General features: G+C 40.2%; 1 protein-coding gene across 1 annotated transcript; it reads right to left on the bottom strand.

Moving 5' to 3' along the window:
- Positions 1-2,271: 2,271 nt before the first annotated feature.
- On the bottom strand, positions 2,272-3,667 carry LOC147890944 (cationic peroxidase 1-like). The gene is made up of 4 exons (XM_087389401.1): positions 3,559-3,667; positions 3,246-3,437; positions 2,930-3,095; positions 2,272-2,678 (listed from the first exon to the last, which is right to left on the bottom strand). The coding sequence occupies exons 1-4, from the start codon at positions 3,634-3,636 to the stop codon at positions 2,272-2,274; spliced, it is 843 nt and encodes a 280-aa protein (XP_087245527.1). The 5' UTR covers positions 3,637-3,667.
- Positions 3,668-22,859: the final 19,192 nt, after the last annotated feature.

Below are 22,859 nucleotides of genomic sequence, written 5' to 3'. Positions count from 1 at the left end.
TAATTTAGACATTATCTATGTTAATTTAACCTTATAATGTACACTACATCAATCCTTTTTATTTAGACATTATCTATGTTCGTTTGACCTTATAATGTACACTATATCAATCCTTTTTGTACTTAGTTAGTCGATCATGTATTATAGGTTGGATCACTTGATGGCATCTACAGCTGCAAGAATTCAACTTCAAATAGGTTGGATAAATAGACAAATTCTAATGCTAGAAGAATTCCACTTTAAAATAGCGAATCAAAGCAACATGAATACTTCATAACAGACCATATATCACAACTGGTGATAGAAGAATCGCCACCTCAAATGACTTATGGATACTACATTGTTCAAAATAGATGTTTCTTGACTAGTGTGCAAACATCAAGGATTTCATTAACATTTTCATTTTCATTAATGCATCATTCATCGGAGAATAGATGTCAATTTTTTTCACAAATAGCATAAGATGTCATGATTTTGGTAACAAAAAGACTCAATAAATTAAATTACTTTCCATCTATAATTTCATATTATTGGTAGTAATGTTGTTTATAATGATGGTTTTTTGGAATATTATTTCTACTAAGAATAATAATACCAACAATATATGACTAATACTACTAGTAGTATGCCTCTTATTGATGATAATATTTTATATTTCCTATTAATTTCTTACTTACAAAAATCTTGTGATAGCCATAAGCAATCTTCATTCAGGAAGATTGTAGTCCATAGCTCCTATATCTAGTATGCAAGGGTACTTGGTGGACCACAAGTGAGTATGATTAGAGGGAAAAGCTGAGGGATGTGTAATTTTTCCTAACAGATGGAAAATATAAAAAAATATCCATTATTAAATGTGATGATTGGAGGATGACTGTATCATTAAGAGAAGAGGCCTTTAATATGTCCATTGATTCAAAAAATGAAAGAAACTCCGAAGTTTACATAGTAACCATTTTTGTAGAAACAATTAGGGAAATAAGCACATACAAAGTTGCACAGCTTGTCGTGGATAATGCAAAAAGTTATGAAAAGTGTAGGTAAGTAGAATATTATGCAAAGAGGTTCACCATTTGTATGCATCAGTGTGCTGCACTAGTATTGAAATATTGGTACAAGTATGGTTGAAGGAGATACATGATGCTTGTGAAATTGTTAAGATTGTATGATCACGAGATCGGCTCATTTGTTTCAAAAATTGAAATTGTAGAATTTATTTTCCCAAAAAATTTGTTGAATTCAACAATGAAAGAGAAGATGTTTTAATGTGTAGCATGTTGTCAAATACCAAATTAATCATGATGTGTATAAGCCTTCTTCGATGTGGTACACATTATCACTAGATCCAACTTTGTGACTTGTAAATAGATTAAAGCGGCAATCCCAATGTCGACACAAGTGCGCTCTAGCAGTGATGTGCATGACATCAATGCTAGATTTGTAAAAATGGTTTGGGTTTCATAAATAATGTTTGTTATGGTTTATTACTCGGGGTTAGTGTTTATTATTATAAATTAAGAAAGAATTCCAAAATATGGAATGATGCAACTTGCACACTTCTTGATGATATTGTGTATATTCTTTTGTTAGGTGCTAGTAGGTTAAATTATTACTACCATGTGCTTCTTTTGTCAGGTGCTAGTAGGTTAAATTATTGTGTATATTCTTTTGTCAGGTGCTAGTAGGTTAAATTAATACTACCATGTGCTTCTATGCATTCTGTGTGCATATATTGGTGTAATGTTGCATGTTTGTGTTAATGGGCTACCCTAATGTTTTCATGTTTGCTTTAATGCATTGCTTAAATGGGTTTACTTCAATTAACGTGTTGCTTGAATGGGTTAGCTTCACTGGTTTGCTTTAATGCACAATTACTTTAAACTTGGAACAAGTTATGTAGACAATTCAATATTAAGAACTCAAGACACATTATTCAAATTTCTTAGATAGATGCATATATTCAAATGTTGGAAGATGTTTAGTGTACTTAACTTATAACCTAGAGCTCTTTGCAATATATTGCCAAGTCCCAAAACCATATATAATGATGCTCCAAATGTAAGCTCTGAATGGCTACAAAAACTGTATGGCTACAAACTCTCCCCTACACTGATTGTATTGTTTGCGTTCACTCTTCGATAATTTGAAAGATATAAGTTGGTAGGTACATAATTTCGAGGAGGGTACGTATAGACTTCATGTACTATATTCAACAAGAGGAGGTGCATCGATCCACAAGTCCAAGTTTGAGTTCCGAAGCTTGCACAAATGTCAGTTCAGTGCACGACAGTTCCGACGAATCTCCCCGCTTGTGCCCGTAAGAGGATTGATGTTGCCCAGATTTACCATTGATGTAGCAAAATTCTCGTAAAATAGTTCGTAATTTTGGCTATAGTCTTCCACAAGATCAGCAGTGTCCGTGTCAGAATAAAGGACCTGATCTGAGCCCAGAAGGCCTCGTTGATTTAGGAGGTTGATGTAGTAGCGATTATCAAAGATATTCACTGTGTAGGGGTCCAACGGAGAAAGATTATCGTCACCTCCACTTGCAGGACATCGGGATCGGAGAGTCCAAAGGTAGTATCTATTCAACGTTGAATCCGGGAGCCCGTTCCCAGTCATATTGTACAGCCTTGGCCTGAAGAGTACGCACCTAGCCTGGCCGAATGTGTGAGCACCTGCATGCAGATTCAGAGCTGATGAGATTTTCCCACCGCTGAAGGAAGCAAAGTATTGATGCAACACCTAAAGAGATGACTCGTTCTGCACACGTGAAGCCACGAGTATGCCATCACTAAGAACTCAAACTGACTCAACAACTATATCCAGTTTACCATTATGTATCGGTATCGCGTCAAAATGACCTAGAATTCACCGTTCTATTGTATCACGGTTTGCAACTACATCAGGATAATGTTACATTATAAACCTGACAAGGTCACTAAATCGTCCAAAGATAGCCCTTTTGCTTTGAAAGATTCAGCGAGACCATTCACGTCTGAGAAAGGAGACGGAATGTCGTTATTAGCTCCATCAAAGCTTGCAGTCCTTGCGTCTCTTCGACCGAGTAGCACTGTCCAGCTGAGACCTCCACTCTTCAAAGAAGCACAAATCTCTTAGAAAGAACCGTTAGAAATTAAGTGTCAAAGAACGAGGAGAAAGCCGTCGTTCAGTTGAGATTAAGCAACGCGTTTGAGATCATGGCATAGCTAGGAGTGTTTTTAACGTAGTGACAGTCATAATACCAGGACGACTCCATCTCGAGCGGCCAAGGCTAATATATCTGCGCATGACACAACGCCTGGGCATGCGACCTCCACGCTGGCCTTGATTGTATCGATAACTTCGAAACCTCTCGCTGAATTGAAGTTGGGTGCTGCGTTTTTCTCGCCTTGAAATGTTGCCGTGTCATCCAGCAGAATGGAAGCATCACACCCCTTGCATCTCGGAAATTTGGATTGTCAATGATTTAATAGTACCAATATCGAGCCACACGACCAGGGTAAACGTTTCCGACAAAATTTGATACCAGGGTAGAAAAGTTGGCTGAGACATTACCTGAACAAAGCAATCATGGAAGAACAAGCGCAGGATAGATGCGGCCATGCGCTTCTCTTTCTGGACTGCTTGGTACATAGTGCTATAGACAATATGTTCGAGCTTTGGACATGAGTAGCTGTAAAATCCATCTTCCAATTGATCATCTAGTGTCTCCTGGGAGTAGGAAGGGAGAACAATCAGAGCAAGACACAACACGATCACCAAGAGCAGGAGAGCGCTGGTCTTGGTGAGGGAGTGGGAGTACTCCATTTTGATTTGAATTGCATGAGTGTTTGAGAGACTCTAGGCAACATTTATACCCTGGATTGTGGAGCTCGCAACTCCTTTTGTGCACCCACGTGTTTGTGCTGAGTGGAGTGCTCTGTTGGAAGAAACATGGGACGGTTAATCGAAGGAAGGCTATCAAAATCTGCCCAGACTGCAGTGGTCGACCGTGACGCACTGAATATAGTCAAAGATTGGGACTAGTTCTTCAGCTGAAGGAGCAGGTTGGCTAGTGGAATCAAGGGCCCGCAAAAGCCAAGTGGGCTGGTAGGGAAGGAGATCGCACGATCCATACTCAAATTATGTAGAAGAGCACAATAGAAATCCTCTCTCTTCAAACTCTTCGGGTAGTGGGTATCTTTGCCACTTGATAGGAATATCAAGAGGGCGGTATGTCCCTCAATGTGGAAGGGAAATAAAAATTGCATCTTATAACTTTCCCAAGTCGTCATGTTTCACCCTTCTCGCCCAGCTTGAGCTAAGAATCGAGCCATTAGTCTCGTGAGTCTCCTTCCTTGCACTTTGATAGGAGGGAAAGGATCATGCACTACTATTGATAAATACTAGGTTGTGCAATACAACCCCCATTTGTGTTAAAGATACAATGACCATATTAATGTCAAGGTCTTCTTGGCATTCCTACCATCATGTACCTCTACAAGTATGTCTACAAAAGGCATGACCATGCGATTGTGCAACCCAAGTACAATGAATTGCATACATGAAGTGCTTAAGATTAATAATAATGAGATTAAGAAAGAGATTCTCAGATGCACACTACATTCTTACCTCAAAATCACATTTGAATTTCATTTGCATAATGAGAAAACATACATTCAAAGGCTATAAGTGCAACTTTCAAATGCACGACAATCACCTTTGCAAATGCAAACTTGCAAATGATGATGGTATTTGACTAGTTGGTACTCAAGAGAATGGAAGGAATAGCACTTTAAGAGAAATTTGGTATTGCATAATAGCATGTATAAGGAAGCTTGCTAGACATTATTCCATGGGCCATGGCTTCCAAAAGGTTAGGTTTGATAGTTGACTCCTTCAACTCTCAAACCTTCAAGGGAAGCTAGCCACACCAAAGGAAGAATATATTTTGTTCGACTTGATTGCTATGACATAAGGATGCTCTTAAACAATGTCACAGGCATTGAATCATCCATATGCTCAAGGACAGTCAAAGAGGTTTACTCTAAGAAGATAGAGAATGCTAGGGCTCCATGTTGAAGGTATCTCATTTACAAACTAGATGCATGCTTAAGTCATTTTCATGACCATCTTAGTTCTCTTTAGCCCTACCAAGCCATAGAATTAGTGGCAACATCTAAAACCCAATGCTTAAAGGCTTGCTATATGCTCTCCAAGTGAGCTAGGTGGCAGTGGAATGAGGGGTGGCAGTGGAGCAAATGTGGAGCAAGCTGGAGTGGAGCGAGTAGTGGAGGAGCGAGGGGTGGCAGAGCGCTCTGTGACAGGGGTGGCCATGGGGCCAGTGGCAAGCTACATCTCATCATAGGGAGGGAGGAATGTGTAGATTCATTTGCATCTGCACTTGCACCTAAACCACAAAAACCACCCTTCCTACTCTTCTTATAGCAATGCCATTGGCCCCAAGCTGATGATGCCTCACTAACTATGGTGGCAGTTGAGTAGGCATAGCCGATGGCCCTACACTAGGGAGAGCTGATGCACCTCCGATGAGGCAGAGAATGATCTTGTTTGAATTCATCTGTGCTCAACAAAGTCCTCTGGACTCATTAGTCCATGGCTTCCCTCGAATGGGTGGACTGCTTTGAAGTGGAAGATGAGTGACGTGGATCCATGCGCTATTACTTTCAATAGGCAAAATAAAAAAGAGAATTAAATAAACAAATCTACAAAAATGCAAAAATAAGAAGAGAGGAAAGAGATCGAAAGAGAGGAGAGAAAAAGAAAAGAGAGAGAGGAAGAGACATTAGGGGAGAATTAGGGTCTCCAAAGGGCCCCTAATTAGTGTTTCCTAATTTCAAGGGATTAGTGAGGTATTTGAGGTGTACCAATGGGAGTGCTCCTTTTTGTGGGGAAATGCCCTGTTGAGGTGGAGGGTGGGAAGACTTGCAAACAACCCCTATTGGCTACTCCTCTAAGCTCTTACATCAGGGATCACTCACCATCCCCCCCCCTCAACCCATGCTTGACCCTCCTCCCATGTGCACCTCCCCCAGACAATCCTAAAATGCATTCAAAAGGCTGTAAGCCCTTTTGGGTTGTTGCAAGCTTGCCCCCTCCTCTTCTTTGGTCTAGCTCCATTCTCCCTTCATTATTCAAACATGGGAACTCATTTGGCAGCTGCTCTACCCCCTCCTTCTCTGGTCCACTATCTTTCTCCCTCTCTAGCACTTCCTACAATAACTGCTCATCCCCCTCTACTCTACTCCAACTTTTTCTCTCTTTATTCCTAGCTACAATACCTCCTGCAGTAGTTGCTCATCCCCATCTCTGCTCTTTCTCCCTCCATTCCTAGCTGCAGCAAGCGACTGCTCATCCACTTTGCTCTTTCTCCCTGCGGTCCTAGGTACAACACTTCTTGTACTACCTGCTCATCCCCCTATACTCTTTCTCCCTCCATTCCTAGCTACAACACCTCTTGGAGCTGATCTCCACCTTCAGTTGCACCCTCTATACCCGCCCCCCCTCTCCCTCTCTCTCCCTCTATTGGAGCTGCTCTTGTCCTCTAAGCTACACTTTCAGGTCCACTAGATTGCTGTTGTGACGTCTCTACAAGCATGGTGAGGAGACCATACATGTCCTCTGTGTCCCACATGAGTAAAAATATAGTGGGGGAATGGGTGCCTTGCACCTACAGCTTGAATGATTAGATGGTCATGAGAGAGGGGGAGGAGGAGGGAGGGAGGTGGAGAGAGAGGAGGGAGGGGGAGGGAGAGAGAGGGAGGGAGGGAGATTCAAAATTGAAAAATCTAATTTCAAAAAGTGGCCCCCTTCGTTCATTGATGGGGGAAGAGTTGGGCTTAATTGTGGGCTTAACCCACCTAGGTTAGGGCTGGTTAAGCCTCCTTAGGACCCTCCAAGCCTCTTGCATTAGCCCACTAAGCAAGGGAAAAGAGAGTAAGAGAAGGGAAAAACGAGGGGGAAAGAGGGGAAACAGAGAGAGCAAGGGTGAGAAATAGAAGAGGAAAAGCGGCGATAGGAAAAAAGGGGTAAAAGAGAGACGAAAAGAGAGAAAGAAGGCATAGGAAAAAGAGAGAGGAGAAGAGAGAAGAGAGGGGGAAAAGAGAGAGGAAAATGAGAGAGAAGAAGAGAGAAAGAGAGGGGAAAGAGAGGGAAAGGGAGAGGGGAAACGGGGGGGAGAAAGAGGGAAAAGAAGGGGAGAGAGAGGGGAAGAGAATTGGAAAGAGAGGGGAAGAGAAGGAGAAAGAGAGGGGAAGGGTGAGGGGGAATGAGGGCAAAAAAGCAAGAAGAGAAAGGGAAAGAGAGGGGAAGAGAAGGGGAAACAGAGGGGAAGAGAAGGGAAGAAAAGGTTAAAGAGAGGGGAAGGGAGAGGGAAAAGAGAGAAAGAAGGGAGAGGAAAAAGAGAGAGGAGAAGATAGGAAGGGAGGGAGGAAGGGAGGGGTAAAAGAGATAGGAGAAGAGAGGAAGAGAAAGGAAGAGAAGGGAAGGGAGAGGGGAGACAAGGGGGAAAGAGAGGGAAGAGAAGGGAAAAGAGAGGGGAAGAGAAAGGAAAAGAGAGGAAGACAAAAAAAGGAAGAGGAAGGGAGACAAAAGGGAAGGGAAGAGAAGGGGAAAGAGAGGAAGAGAAAGATGAAGGTAAGGGAAGGAGAGGAGAGAAAGAAAAGGGAGGAAGAGGAAGGGAAGGGAAGGAGAGGAGAGAAAGAAAAGAGAGAAAGAGAAAGAAAAAGGAAAAGAAGGGAAGGGAGAAACACCATAGAAAGTAAAGAAAGAAAAAGAGAGAGGAAGGGAGAAAGAGGAAGAGGAAAGAAGAGAGGAAGGAAGGGAAGGGAGGGAGGGAAGGGAGGGAAAAAGGAGAGAGAGGATACAAGGGGGAAAGAGAGGGAAGAGAAGGGGAAAGTGAGGGGAAGAGAAGGGAAAAGAGAGAGAGAGAAAGAGAGAATGAAGGGAAAAGGGAGGAAGCAAGAAAGAGAGAAAGAGAGAAACAAGGGGAAGAGAGAAAGAGAGGAAGAGAGGGAAGAGGAGGGGAAAGAAAAGGGAGAATGAGAGAGAGAGAGAAAGAGGAAGGGAGAAATATGAGAGAGAGAGAGAGAGAGGGGAAGAGAGGAGAAGAGAGGTGCGGACATGAGAGATAACGGTTTCCTATGCCCATCATATTTTTTAGCACTTAAAAAACTAGCAAAGGGCCATTGTAACATAAAATAAAAAAAAGAGAGAGGAAAATAGAAGTTCCTTACCTAGAGCTCAAGAATGAGAGAGGACCTCAGAGCACAAGATTGCAATTTTGATCGGCTCACCTACAAACAAAGCAAACACATCCTTAAACAAAAAAACCAATGGGTGAAGGGAGAACTAGTGGAAGCAAAAACGCGAGTGAAAGGAGGAACAAAGCAAGGGAAATCCCTACTACAAGTAAGAAACTAGAGTAGAAGAGAAAGCAAACGACCAAATAAGAGGTATGGTTCTTTAGCAATCTTGCTATTCATTATGGTTTTTCTTAGAGGGAAAAGAGAGGTAAACTATAGAGAAAGTACAAGAAAACTTGAGGGAAAGTAGAGGGAAGACATAGCAAAAGAATAACCTAGAAAGCATGAACTTAGAAATCAAAGAAAGAGGAGAGAAACACATACCTTGAAGGAAAGGGAGGAAGAAGTTTGCTACAAGACCTCGAGGAGGAGGATGGAGGGATGGGAGGTGGGGAGGGAGCTTTATTTGTAGGGATTGCAAGGGGGATGGAAAACAAAGGACAAGCTATTTGAATGGAGGGTGAAATGATATAAATAGAGTGAGGAGTCGTAGGAGAGAAAGTGTGGTGTTTTTTGCTAGGGATCTGTTGAGATATATCGACAATTTAAAAACCACAATGTTGATATATATTGATGGTTTTAGGGTTTTTTAGTTGTTAAATATTGATAAAAATAGGCTATGCAATTGGTATATACCGGCGGTATATATAAGTATTCTATTTGCTTGAATGCTTACTAGAACTACGATTGTCCTCATGCTTAGTATAGCTACGATTGTGATGCATTATTATAATTCCTTTGTTACTTGGATCATTTATCCTCCCAATTACAATGAAAGGATGTTTATCATTACAAGATGTTAGAAAAGATATCTACAAGATCAGTGGCATTGTGAGGTATGCTTACTATCGTATCACATTGACTATATTTCATTGAATATTTGAATGATCAGTATAAAATTTGTGAATCTTACATGGGTACAAGAAATAGGTGAATCTCTAAAAAAGAGATCTCTGTATTGAGCATCGAGAAGGCTAGGGTGGAATCCATTGAAGTTGTGTGCTTGCTTGAGAAGCACTTTCCCTCAAGCATTATGATGACTCAGGTGCACTACTTGCTTGTACACATACTTGATGAGGTCACCATTGCAAGAACTATTCATAGTTATTGGATGTATTTCCTTGAATAGTTAATGAAAACTTTGAAGGGATTTGTAAGGCAAAGAGCAAGACCTAAAGCAACCATGGCAAAGGGCTGGCTTATGCAAGAGTCATTAGTATATATCACATTGATGGATCCCGATATGCCATACACTTGGCATAAGCAAGATGATGATCATATCATTGCCGAGGTTTCCCAAAGAAAAGGCATTGAAAGAAAGATGAGTGAAGAACAAACGGACCATAAAGTATAGTGCATTATGGTCATATGGATGACATTTTCATGTGGAACGTATCGGTACGAAGAGAGTCACATATGCTTATGGAGTCGTGGCTAACTTCATACAAGATAGGCATGCACGTGCTTCTGATACCATTGTTCTCTCGTCACAATTAGATTATTGTATGACCATACAAAAAATCTATGCAGTTGATTTTAGACAATTTAGTATTTTTACTCTTGACATAAAATGGTTTAGAATGATCTACACTAGTCCCAATGCTATAGTCAGAAAAGATAGTAGTGGTTTCTTTACCATAGATTCTACCAAACTCTAGCTTGATGAAATCTCTTCTTGAGCATTATGGGTAGGTACATACTAATGAATTAATTAAGCAAATGCCTTTGCTTTTAAAAAATTGGTATATGTTCATATATAATTAATCATAGTAATACAATTTATGGCATTTAATTTGCATCTTGAACATATGTGGTCTTCCATTGGTATCATTCTGATCCAATATGGTGGTATGTAGTCCAAGTATCTCCTTAAAGTAAACATACCTTTGAAGATAAGGATGTGGATATGGAGATGCCGCCAATGGATCCAATTGATCCTAATGGATCTAGTCTAAAAGAAGATGAAGATCATGATATGGGCCAAGAAGAAAGTGCACATAATGACATCGTAATGGAGGAAGGTGGAGATCATGACATTGGGGAAGAATATGGGGATCATGTATCACCTGATATTAATAATTACTGAAGAAGGTGAATAAGAGGATCGTCTTAGGTAGACATACTATCAATAGATGATGATGATATAGGTAATCAACTATAGAGTAGAGATAGACTTATTTGGCATGCAAGATTTGGCTCAAGCCATTGATGTAAATCCTATGGATTGATTCTTTTGCCATCAACAAAGGCTTTTTATCTTTGGCCCTTTCACTTTTATAGTGGCATTATGTACATTTGTATATTAAATTCACCATGACTACATGAGCTTTTTAATCTCAAACTTGGTGTACATACTCTTATGTTTTTAATCTTTCAAATGATTAAACTTGTAGAAAAAATTGTTTGGGAACTTACTATAAACCATATTCTGTAATTTTGTAAGTATATAATTTTTTTACTAGTGTTGATATTACCAACGGTATATACCAACTTCAACTATTATCGGTATATATGGACTTCAGTTATTGTCCGACTTTAAGGTGCTATAGGTATATATCGATGTTAATTGAATTCAGTGAACCATGCATATGTAAATCCATCTCATATACTAGGCTTCTTGCCCAAGCCAAGATGTCCAACCATCATAATATGGTGGTCACTAATCTGCTACTACCAGTTCTCTAGCTGGTATAGCTCAAAACAAATTGGGCTAATTATTTTTACAAAGATATCAGATGTAGAGTGCCATAAGCCCCATCAAAAGATCAGAAATCCTATGTTGTTCATGACCATCATCAAGCATATTATGAATCCAAATCATTGGCCCACTGACCAATACAGGGTAGCACACTGCACCACATGGAGGATTTAGCCAACTCTAGCTCTAGTGGCATCAGCAGAAGAGGAACAAGAGTGATAGCGTAGGCTACAAGAAGGGGCAAGGATAGCCTTGCACCCCTCTATCATGGCTACATAAAGCATAGGGCTAATAGCAAGAGAAGCAAAAAGGGGAAGAATAGTCTAGGGATCAACTCTAAGAGAACATTCTCAACTTCAAAGACCTAGTTGGCCCAAGTACACAACCTCAATAGCCAATCCCCAACCTATCAAGGAAAATTTCTCTTTGCTCTCTTCATTTAAAGCCAAGGGTCCTATTGGAGAAGCCACAGCACCCTCTGCTACAGATTGAGTCAATGTACAACAAGCACTCATTCACTATGTAAAGTTCCCTACTTATGAGTGTGAAGTCATCGTGAGAATATTGTAAATTGCAAGAGAAGGTACTAGCAAATGCCAAGTTGATGAAAGAATAGTTTATGGACTTCCTAGTACATGGCATTAATATAGCCCATGACATCTTCAAAATGTGATCGGAGATTAATGCAACCACGTAGACTCACGAAGTTCAAATAGCACAAGGCCACATTATGAGTTTACAGGCAGTGAGTGAAACCCTAGAAGAGGCCGTAGGAAAATCAAGGGAGTTGGCCACCACCTTGCAAGAATGCAATGAGTGCCTAGAGAAAGAGCTATGATTGTGGAAATGGCACGGCCTAACACACTATTCATCCACAGCATCATGGAGGCCAAACAAGACTTGGACCAATATCCCAGGGATGCAGAGAAGACTCAAAAGGTGATGCACCAATAGATTGAAGCATTTCACACCTCTAATTAGTAGTAGTTTGAATGGCACAATCAAATGTAACATCAACTAGAGCTAGCATGGATGTAGCCTACCAAGGAAATTGAGATGGATAGTCAGAGGGAGGTGGAGTATGACGAGACCCTTAATGCATCCGTCAACCTCAGCACCCATGCCCTCGAGCCCTACAAAGTGGAAGACACCTTCCACTTAATTTATATCCTTAGTATTTCCTCCATTCAATAATCATCAATCTGAGAAATCCCCTTCCCCCCACATACACTTTTGACATCATTTTCCACCACTCTATCCTTGCCCACCCCATCTTGTGCATTATCTACTGTTCATAATGCCTATTACTTAGGCTATGAATTAGGGTGTTATAGTATTTTATATATTTCCTTAGATATACAAGAGTCTTACAAGTAAGAAGCATATGTATGTATAGTTATCACTATTCATGTTCAGACATTGTTGTCATCATATGTATTTCTCATCTTTCCACTAGCATTGTCATCATCCTCATTGTCGTCCATTTGTTTTCCCACTTTCTTCCATAAGCTTTCCCATTGTCCCCCCTCTAAGAGTGTACCTCCTTTCCTTGCCTCCCTTATCATCCCATCATCCTCCATCTCAAGATGTACTATTATGGATAAATTTGACCAAAGTAAAAGGCATAAATATATGTGTGTGCTTGTATGTGTGGCAATAGTATAATAAAATATGGTGTGCATAGGGCCCAGGGTTGAGGTGGTAGGGCGTGACCATGTGCCACCCTTCCACATAAGAGGACCCATAAGGTGTGTTGTACATAATCCATGGTAGTTATATTATAAAATGGTAAGGTGGCATGGTTCCTCCATGTGCCACCCCTCCACCTAGGTAGTCCCATGCCTGCATTTAGTGAGACATGGCCCAAGGACCATGGGAGAAGTAATATAAAATAGGTGGAGATGGATATTATATTGGATTATTCCCTCCATGTAAGATAGGCCCATGTGGGGGGGGTGTAGATAGTCTAAGAATGCAAGTTAAATAATGGGGAAAGTAGGATGAGGTGGCAAGACTTTTTGTGCCAACCCTCCACTTGTCCTCCTAGAGGTTTGAACGTATAATTATAAAATTGGGAGGAGAACAAGGGAGTATCTTAGACTTGGGATATGGGGTTTGATTTATGTGGAAAAATGAGGCAAAGGGTTGTTGCACATAATTGAGAGTGCGTACCCACCTAGCCCACATGGAAGACTTTTCCACACACACCATGCATGTGGGAGGATGCATTGATTGGAAGAGACCCCCTCTCTTGGCTATAAAATGAGGGGGCTATTGCTTGATGTAACACACTCATTCTTGTAAAGCCACCTAGCTAGTACTTTGATTTCCCCCCATCCTTCTTTTCAAATAAAGCATGGCTCTCTTTCCTTGATGTCTCCATCTCTACATTCCACCTCCCATCATGTACATGCTCCTCTTCCCCCTCTCCCTTCCCCCTTATGCCATAGTCCCCCTCTTAATCCCATTTCCCCACCATGTTAATGCTTCTCCCCTCACGTTCCCTTTTCCTCTATGGCCCTCAAGCGTCGCCATGCCTAGTGTTAAGCCTCGTGCAATGATTTCTTTTTCTAGATTATAGAATTGGGGTGGCTACTGGGATCAAAGTCTCCACAGCTAGTGGTATAAAATTCGTTACTCCTACAATTGGGTGTAGTTCTACAGCATCTTCCGTGTGTGGTTCTCCATTTCTATGCCTCCGATCTGTGTGCATTCTGCTCGTAGTTCTTGCGCATCTACGTGTATTTTGGCTGGCGAATCGTCTGGTCGTACCAGGTGCATCTGCAAAACTGCAACATCCGCGTGTCCCAAACAGAACGCAACTGCAGTCGCGCATCACGGACAGAACGCGACTGGTTTTTTGGGCTCCCGTGTCTTCTCCTAGTCGCGATTTTCTGAGCTTTTGCAAAACTGGAACACATCTTGGGCCCCTATCCTTCTCTTCTCCTCTCCTCTCCTCTCTTTTTTTAAGGAGTGGGAATTGAACCCAAGACCTCCCCCTTCACAAAAGGAAGACTTACCGCTAGGCCAGCAAACAGGAAGTGATGAAAGTGTATTGATATTGCTTATATGTCGAAATCTCATGAACTGTAACTCTCTAACTGTAGGGAGTTTCCTCTTGCTGTAAAAAGCAAAAGTACTTCATTTCATGTACTCTATTCATTTCTCACACTAAATCACAGATTCTGAACTTTTTCAAGTTCACTCCTTGGACGCACGCCACACGAGAGGGTGGATATTTATGTCACTTCTTGACGAGTTCAAGGATTTGGTGCTTGGTCCTCCGCTCATTACAGCTACAAATTGGCGAGATCTTTTTCTTGATCTTCATGTCGATCTTCAAGAAGTAATTGTACAATTCATTACCAAAGGAGACGACGGGTGGGAAGATACACTATGGATGATTCAAGGAGAAGAACTAGTGATACACTTGGAGGGCTTTGTCTCCCTATGCAAGTCCAATGGAGAGGAGACATTGGTATGTATAGGAGAATGTTTTATGTGTGGGAAGGCAACCAATTGAATTTGAAAACGAGGTGGTAGCCAGAAAATACTAAAATAGGAGAATGTTTTATGTGTGAGAAGGCAACCAATTGAATTTAAAAACGAGGTGGCAGCCAGAAAAGACTAAAATTTTATGTCCAAGAGAATGTTTTATGTGTCGAAAAGCAACCATCATACCATTACTTGGATATAGCTAGTTTTAGAAGCATACATGGAACCAAAGTCAAGACACATAAGAATTACATGTGCATGGTGATAAACCCCCAGTGCACCTCTAAAATTGCATTGTTGGTAGGCTTGTCCCTTTATTTATTATGAGATGGATATGTATTTGCTATTTGGAAACATAAAGTTTGGATGATTTTGTATGCTAATGTGTTTGGAAATGTTTAGATTGAATGAGCACGACTATCAAGCCAAGTCTTCCATCAATACAACCAACATCTGTGAGTGTGATTCAAATGTGTTCATGAGTACTTTGAGTACAGACCACTACCCGGTCATAGAAAAATTGAGATCAAAGGACTCTAAAATAAAAAAGCAAGGGTATCCATTGAGTAGGGGAGTTCTTACTAGGTTAGTACTTTAGGTAATTTGAGTTATATGCTGGCTTTTTGTGTTAGTCTTTAACTATGATCTTTTACTTACACTTATCAAAATGGGTTTTTCTCTTCATGCTTTATTTTGCTAGGTTGGGTACACCACCAATTTCATGCAATCCCTTGAATCTATTGCTAAGAAGGTGCTAGAGGAGATGAGAAAGGATGGACAAGGCAAAGAGAGAACCGGGATTCACAAAAAGTTTGTTGACAAAATAGGAATGATGATTTCATGTGTAATCTCATGGGGTTGTTTTGATGTTCATTTTTTAGCATATCATACTTATATTTATCTTTTCAATGGATCTTAATATTCTTAATGTCCTTGATCCCAAAAATAGGGAATCCAAGGTTTTCCCTTTGCACTATGATGGGCATGACTCCATTGTCACATTGGCAAAGCTTAAATATCTTGCCAATGCTAAGTCAAGGAATGAGAAGAGGCTTCTGTTCCTTTCTCTCTTGGATTCAAATAAGAGAATTTGAGAGACCTATAACACAGCATCCAAAGATAATGAGTATAGAGGGTGCGTGTTTCCTGTCTTTCACTTGTAAGAATGAATTTACGTGTGGTGATAAAAATCAAGTCACTAATACAGTGGTTTGACCTCTAGGTGTTTATTGAAGGAAATTTTTCTTGAGAAAGTGGAGGTTTCTTTGGAGGACATAACTACACTTTGTGCATTGGATCATCCATTGGAGGTGCCTGCCAAAAACGTTGTAGCAATACATTGAAGACGACCATGTTGTAGCAGTACATTGAAGACATTAAGTTAGAGGTCTAAAAACACATGTTCTCATCCCTCAAGTTTAGGGATATTAAGGCTGAGGTGAAGAGAAAAACACAAGGAGATGGTGGGGTGGAGCACAAAAAGGCAATTGAAGCATGTCAGCATGTGGTATACAAGTATTGAAGAATGACATTCTTACTATGTTGCACATGCTTGTCTATGTGATAAGAGTTAACAAATAGAATGTTTATCTTAAAGGTGTTTGCCCCACCTTGTTCAAGAAGGTAGATTGCATGACATGGCAAGGTAGTGTAAGGGGTGGCTAGAGATTGTTAACATTGCGACATTGATGTATCCTAAATCCATACATAGGTTATCATAGTGGGAGCTTGCACATCATCCATGGTGGTGGGTTGACTTCAGCAAGGGGTAGCTATAGACCAGAGAGAGGGACAACTACATGCAGTATTTAACATGTAAAAAAATTGTGAAGGAGAATCTCAAGGATGTGAGCAAACGAGTGAAATGAACGGATGTTCAAAGCAAAGAAAAAGAAGGTAATACCATAAAAGTTTATATGACATGCCTCTATTGGAAGGTCTCATGAATCTGGCTCTTATAGATAGGGCATGGTAAGCTCTCCTCTGGACTGTAGGGTAAAAAATAAGGAGGAAATAAGATCATGACAGTGTAGGTCAATGGGTGAATCTTACCCCATAGAGTTATAAATATTAGCCTTGATACCACTTTTAGGGTGAATTTATCAAATTTGAGGCTCTAAAAATTAGCGCACCTTTAATTTTGGGCTAATTTATTAAATTTAAAGCTCTAAATATTAGCCCAGCCAACTTGGGAAAGCCTCTAAATTAGCCCTTGGTCTAAAATTCGCCCCTAATTTTTTCCTTGCTCCGGAGTTGTTATGTTACACTTTTAATGCTTGTCATTCCAAGTGTGTGAGTAATATTGAATAGCTTCATTGTATTGTAATTGTTGAAAACATAGAAATGGAGATTGTTGTTAAGGAGCAATTTACTTTTGTGTATTATCCTCCTTCACTTATGGATGAGATTTTTAGCCATTGACATACCTTGTTGTGTGCTTGCGATGTTGGGTACTATGTCTCTATGGGCATAGACTTTATTACTGGAAAGAATAGTCATGCTTACATATGCAAGAACATGATCAGTTCTTCTTAAAGGTAGCTGATAAAGATAGGGTCCACTAGAGGATGGGCAAGAATGTCAAGTGGTGGCAAACTTCATGCTACTAAAGATAGGGTCCACCAAAGGATGGGCAAGAATGTCAAGTGGTGGCTAACACCATGCTACTTGACTTTCTGATTGCCTTTGAGTTAGAGGGGGAAATTGGGGTCCCTCCATGGAATAAGATCACAAAGGAGCATGTGAGATACGGTATAGTTGTGGCTACAACCACACCAGGTGATGACTAGCTCTTTTTTATCCATTGGTGAGTACACAACACAAGCTCTCTTTTTTTCCTTGTTGCATGAATTCAAATGCAACTATTTTGCCTTTGGGTCCTTTGTGTGAATAAAATATCAATATTTGGTTTTCTAATGAAGAATCGTGTATTTCTTGAATGGAGCAGTATGTTCACGTCCAAGGTGTGGAGGTGGCATGCATCGTATATTCTTGCTTAATAAACTTCCTTACTGCAGTCACCACAAAGAAGATAGGTCTGATATCATGGTGCATTGCATTAAGATATCTTTCCATTCATTTAATTCACATGAGTGATTGAATGATTTTGATATGTTTGTCATGTTCTTATAGATGTAGCTATGTATGCTTGTGTTTTGTGGATGAGTGGTTCATAGAGTGCCATTATTCTTGCATAGAGTAATCCTCTCTTTTAGAGGTTGAAAATTTAGCTCATGTGTGACCATTGGAGATACTACATGCTAGCGGCCGAGAGTCCATTGGGACCTTCTACACGAGCATTGTGGGGTACAATGGAGAGGTCATCTTGTTTTGTTGAGGCTATTTTTTGTTTCTTTTTCCCTATAGGTGGCTTAAATATGGGGACATGAGTATGTAGTTGCATCTATCAACAACCCATATTATTCTTTATGACTATTCATGTGATTCATAGCATGATATGCAAGTGGACCTGTAAGGGTTTGTGGTTGTAATTGGTGTTTTATGTCTAGTTGAATATGGCACAAGTGAATATTTAAAAAGTGTGTGGAAAAAGTCAAAGTTTATGTAACTTGTGAAATTCCTTATTTGAGAGTATAGGCATGTTGCATCATGTTTTATTTTACATGCTAGAATCATGACTTGCAGACTAAGCATCTGTTTCTATGTTGCCTTTGTAGTGAACTTCCATGCTATGCTAAAGCAATGGCAAGAGAAATGGTGGAGAGAGAAAAAATTTATAGAAGACCAAATAAGAGGAATGGGTCCATTCTATGTGGATGAGAGTGCTCATGGAGTTAAGAAAGAGCTTGGCTTAGGTCCCCTTATAATGCTACAAGTTTGACTTTTTCTCTGATCCCTTGTGCTAAGAGGTTCATATTTATGAGCTTGGTTATCAAACAATGATAAAATTTCAGTTTCGAGCTGAACTTGAACTTCTGTAAGTCATCCTTTATGTTGATGGATAAGTTCAGGCCCTCAGTCCATGTACTTGTTCGACATCGACTTTTGCTTTGATCACCAATGCAAAGCAAATTAAAGAAATATAATTGATTTACCTCTACAATCATTATTTTGGCTCTATACTATGCAAACATATCTTATTCAAAGCTTGTATTCAATTACAAAGAAAGATACTTTGATACAGGGTATTTATGGAAATCACCTCTAGAAAGAATTTGTTTGTCGAGTTGTAGCATTCTCAAATTGGTATCATCAGCTGTTAGGATGTTTATGCTTCTAGATGTCCTTTGATCAGTGCAATATCAATATCCTCTTCCGGAAACAGAGGCTTTGCTATCATTAGGCAGGCAGCATAGTGGAACCAAATCCCCTTCTGCCCTCTCGTTGAGCCACATGGCACACTACAAAAAGTAGCCCCAAACCCACATGATTGAATCCTATATTTGATGTTGCTAGATACTGCCTCCCCAGGTCTAGTTCTCTCCCGCCTTTCTTGTTAGGCACACAACACAATTGCTTGGAATGAGATTTTGCTTGCCCAGCCTGACACTATTCACTGCTGCCTGCCCACTTCTAGTTTTTTAGGGAGATAAGTGTCTTATCAGAGATAGAGAAAGAACTCTAAGGGAGGCACAAGTCACTAGAGGCACTTTAAATGAGGGGGTCTATTAGATGGACGAACATGACCATAGCGTGTAAGATGTATGTGTACTTCAAAAATGAAAAATGCAAAATAAGGCATGCCTTCTTTGAGGACTCCTCCTAGACATGTCTATGAATGGTGCATTTTTTAAGGATGAAAAAAAAATTGGAGGGATGGATATTGCCTCCATAATGGATTTTTCCTCTTGGATGCCCGTATTGGATTGCTTGTTGTATGCTATATTGGAATAGGTAAAAGGGTCTCGCTCACTTTTCACTGCTCGCTCCTTAATGTGCTTCACTCACTTTATCAATTGCCTCGATAAGTGGTGAATGACAATGCAAGCGGACAGACATCCTAGGTGTCAAGGCAAAGGATTTGTGTGCAGGTAAATGAGATCTTTGTTAATGAGGAGGAGCCGCTTCATGCATTGGTATGGACTTCTCTTGTCACAAACTTCATCAAACCGAGATCAAACCTCTACAACAACCTCAAAATGAGGCCAGACACATTTGATGGAATCATTACAGTAGGATTCCCATATTCATCCTTTGTTGTAATCAAAGTGGACACCTGATCTTTAAGCTTAGTGAATTGCACCTCCTTCTAATCTCTAATGTCACCTCATTCATCATTTGTGTTAATGTCAAGCAAAGCCATGGCCGGATAGTCTTCTCACAAGTTATTTTATGCAAGATAGACTGGAAAGAGGTGCAAAAAAAGGAAACATGAAGCAAGTACCTCATTTTCATGGAAATTTGCCAAGTTTAAAAATGGAGTGTTAGACTTCAATTAGCATGTTTGGAGAGGGGTTTTACAAAAATGCCTAGTAGGGCTTGGCCTTATTGACATGAATTATTAGTAAACTCTTACAAGACTTGAATACTTCATGGGGCGATGTTGATATAAGCGAAGTTGTAAACCATCATGATAAATTGGCCGCTTCATCTTCAACAACTTTGTCGTTCTCTATAGGCCCACCATTGCAAGCAATATTCGGAGCATAATTTTTTGAATAATTAGAGTGTTCAAGCTTTATATCCTCCTCATCTACATGAATGTTTGCTATATCCTAAAAAATCATAAGTATTCTTGAAAATTCTTACCTGGTTGAAGATAGCAAGATGCCTTTATCGTGCAGTGTAGTGTCCAACGTAATGAAGGCTTCCATGAAATCCTTCTTGAAGCTCTTGTTCGGCACTTCTATAGATGTGACCCCACTTCATCATCGGCGTTCATGAGCAACTGATGAGGAGACAAATATCAGACGAGGAGACAAATATCATACGCATAACGCACTTCACGATTGTGTTCTTGGTACTTGTAGGACATGCCCTTCTCCTTCAGGGCCATGCCAAACATGCTTGGCTATTTACTTAAAACTTTTCAACTCTTCATGATGAGCGCTTTTCAAGCGCTCAATCACCAAGAATAGTAAAAGTGGCTTAATCACAAACAATGCAATCCCTTTGTGATTATAGGAATCGTATGGTTATAAAGTATACACAATATCAGCTCAAAGGGCCAAAACGTGGACTAGGCTGGTAATGTAAAAAATTGAAGGGATTACTAGATTACTCCGTGGCTAGGCAAGGGGTCGCTCAAGGTAGTACGTCTTATTTTATCAAGTTATCAACCCATTTGTTCTACATTTGCGTGGACCGGCAGCCTAATACGAACCCCATCTTCAAAATTAAGCTGGGTCTTAGGCAGCATTCACGTTGCCACGTTTTGATGCTAGATATATCCTTGCGCAGCTGAAACTGGGTCGTACCGTCAACTTTCCATCGAAAAATCTCACATAGAAGTACAAAATCATCCTACCTAGTTAAGCACCTTCTGCTAAGCGGGAGCCCAGCATGATTTCGGCCCTAAATGCCCCGTTGCCCGCCAAACTTTGACCTCACTAGGTGCCAGCGGCTAGGTTTTCTACACAATTAACTCGGGCTGCGCTTATATCGTACTCTCACAATACGCGACAGCCATTAAGGTTTTGATGGCCCACGCCATTGTTGGTTGAGAAACTTGCACTCGTTTCAAAATCCAGCGCTTTGGATGTGCATAAGAAGCAGGCTCACCGTATGTTATAGATGCTTGGTGCATCTCTCAAATTCAAGTTATGATCAGTCAATCAGCTTACAGTTTACTAAACTCGCTTAAAACAGATTCCTTTCGTGCAAACATATCGATGGCGCATCTTTATTAGGCCGTACTATTGTCGCAATTAAGCTCTAATCAAACTGCGGAATTTGTCGCAATGTCGACGTAGTCGTTATTTTTTTTCGAGTCCCGATTGTTGGGATGAAGGTTAATAGTAGCTGCTCTCCACGAGCTACGAAGCCATCTTTTTGCATGCTCTCTTTTCTGCCCGGTGCATTATTGAAACAAACAATAAGAGTTTCGTAATTAAGAATGACGAGGAAAGGCTGACGGTATGCTTGGCTGATGCTGATGCTGATGAACTGCATCATGATGTAAGCTTAGCACGACGAGCTTCATTATGAAGATGACGGGAGAAAGCTGTCGGGTGTGCTCGATGAGGGAAAAGCTAGGCCAAAATTTCAGAATAAGGAGATATTTCCGATGAAAAGCTTATCATGCCATATCTCTATACATAAAAAATAGTTAGAAGCATATGAAACAATGAAAATGGAATGAGAGTGAATTCGTTACTTCGGGCTTTAGGTGGTCCTAGATTGATGTGATGTCGATGCTTGTCAATTAAACGAGTGGTCGTATGTATTTTAATGTTCCATTAAATAAAGAGCTTGATGGAAGTTTTGGAAAGCCCTTGTGCCTTCCTCCCTTTGAGAAACTATCATAGAATCAATCAATTAAGACTATCATCTTATGCTATCCAAAATTTGAAGAATTAACTTAGGGAGCTATGGTGTGCTTCTGTCATTGTAGCATCATTTCAAAGTCCTCCTTGTGGCATGCTGCCCTTGGCCCCACCAATAACAAAAATTCATCACTAGAGCACTTGACTTGACACAGCCCGAGGACTTCATCTATGTATATCCTAGTAATTAACATGGTCAATTGTCTGCCACCAGATAGTGTAGTCCATGACTAGGTGTGTGCAATTATGCCTTCCCAAAGGCACTAACCAACCACCTTCATTCAAGTTCCTAATTGTGATCTCATTCATCATTTATATTTTACAACAAACACAAAATGATGGAAGGTCATGTCCTCACAAATAAATTATGGCATACCTCTAAAGGTTGCATACAAAGTGGTTAGTAATGAAAGCTTGCATATTGCTTCCAACATGTGATTCTCCAATGTGTATAAGATAAAGTAAGAAATCCATAATAAATTCCAATGAAAGCTAAAAGTCAAACTCATCCAAAATTGTTTTGAAATTTTTATAAGGTCTCAAGATCCACCTTAAAAAGATACTTCCAAGATATGGCTTTAACATCCATAGTGACCACTGCCTTCCTACTTTCACTTTTAATACAAACTAGATTTTGTATTTAAGTACAAATAGATAATAGACCTCAATGTTAGTTTTTATCCAAAACTGAAAGGCATTATTGAATACAAGTGCATTCAATTAGGTCATGTTCATGGATGTGACTAACTACTTTAGAAACTTTTTCTATAGGCCTAAGCAAAACTAGCATAGAGATGTTAATACACCAATATCTATCATGTTTACACTACTACACACGCATCCTATTGCGACGTTTACGTACCGACGATTAGCGCCCGCCTAGCGTTAATCGTCGGTATAAAAATCGGGTGTCGT

Source organism: Dipteris shenzhenensis, chromosome 18 (genome assembly GCF_047967505.1).
Source record: "Dipteris shenzhenensis isolate YYH24624 ecotype China chromosome 18, Dip_SZ_1.0, whole genome shotgun sequence".
NCBI lineage: Eukaryota > Viridiplantae > Streptophyta > Polypodiopsida > Gleicheniales > Dipteridaceae > Dipteris > Dipteris shenzhenensis.
Note: the sequence above shows the minus strand (reverse complement) of the source record. Positions and strands in the feature narration are given on the sequence as shown.

Coding starts and splice junctions, on each gene's coding strand:
- LOC147890944 (XM_087389401.1), bottom strand. CDS start 3,636: ATGTACCAAGCAGTCCAGAAAGAGAAGCGCATGGCCGCATCTATCCTG. Junction 3,096..3,245: donor CTCGAGATGGAGTCGTCCTG/GTATTATGACTG, acceptor GCTTCTTTGAAG/AGTGGAGGTCTCAGCTGGAC. Junction 2,679..2,929: donor CGATTTAGTGACCTTGTCAG/GTTTATAATGTA, acceptor ATCTGCATGCAG/GTGCTCACACATTCGGCCAG.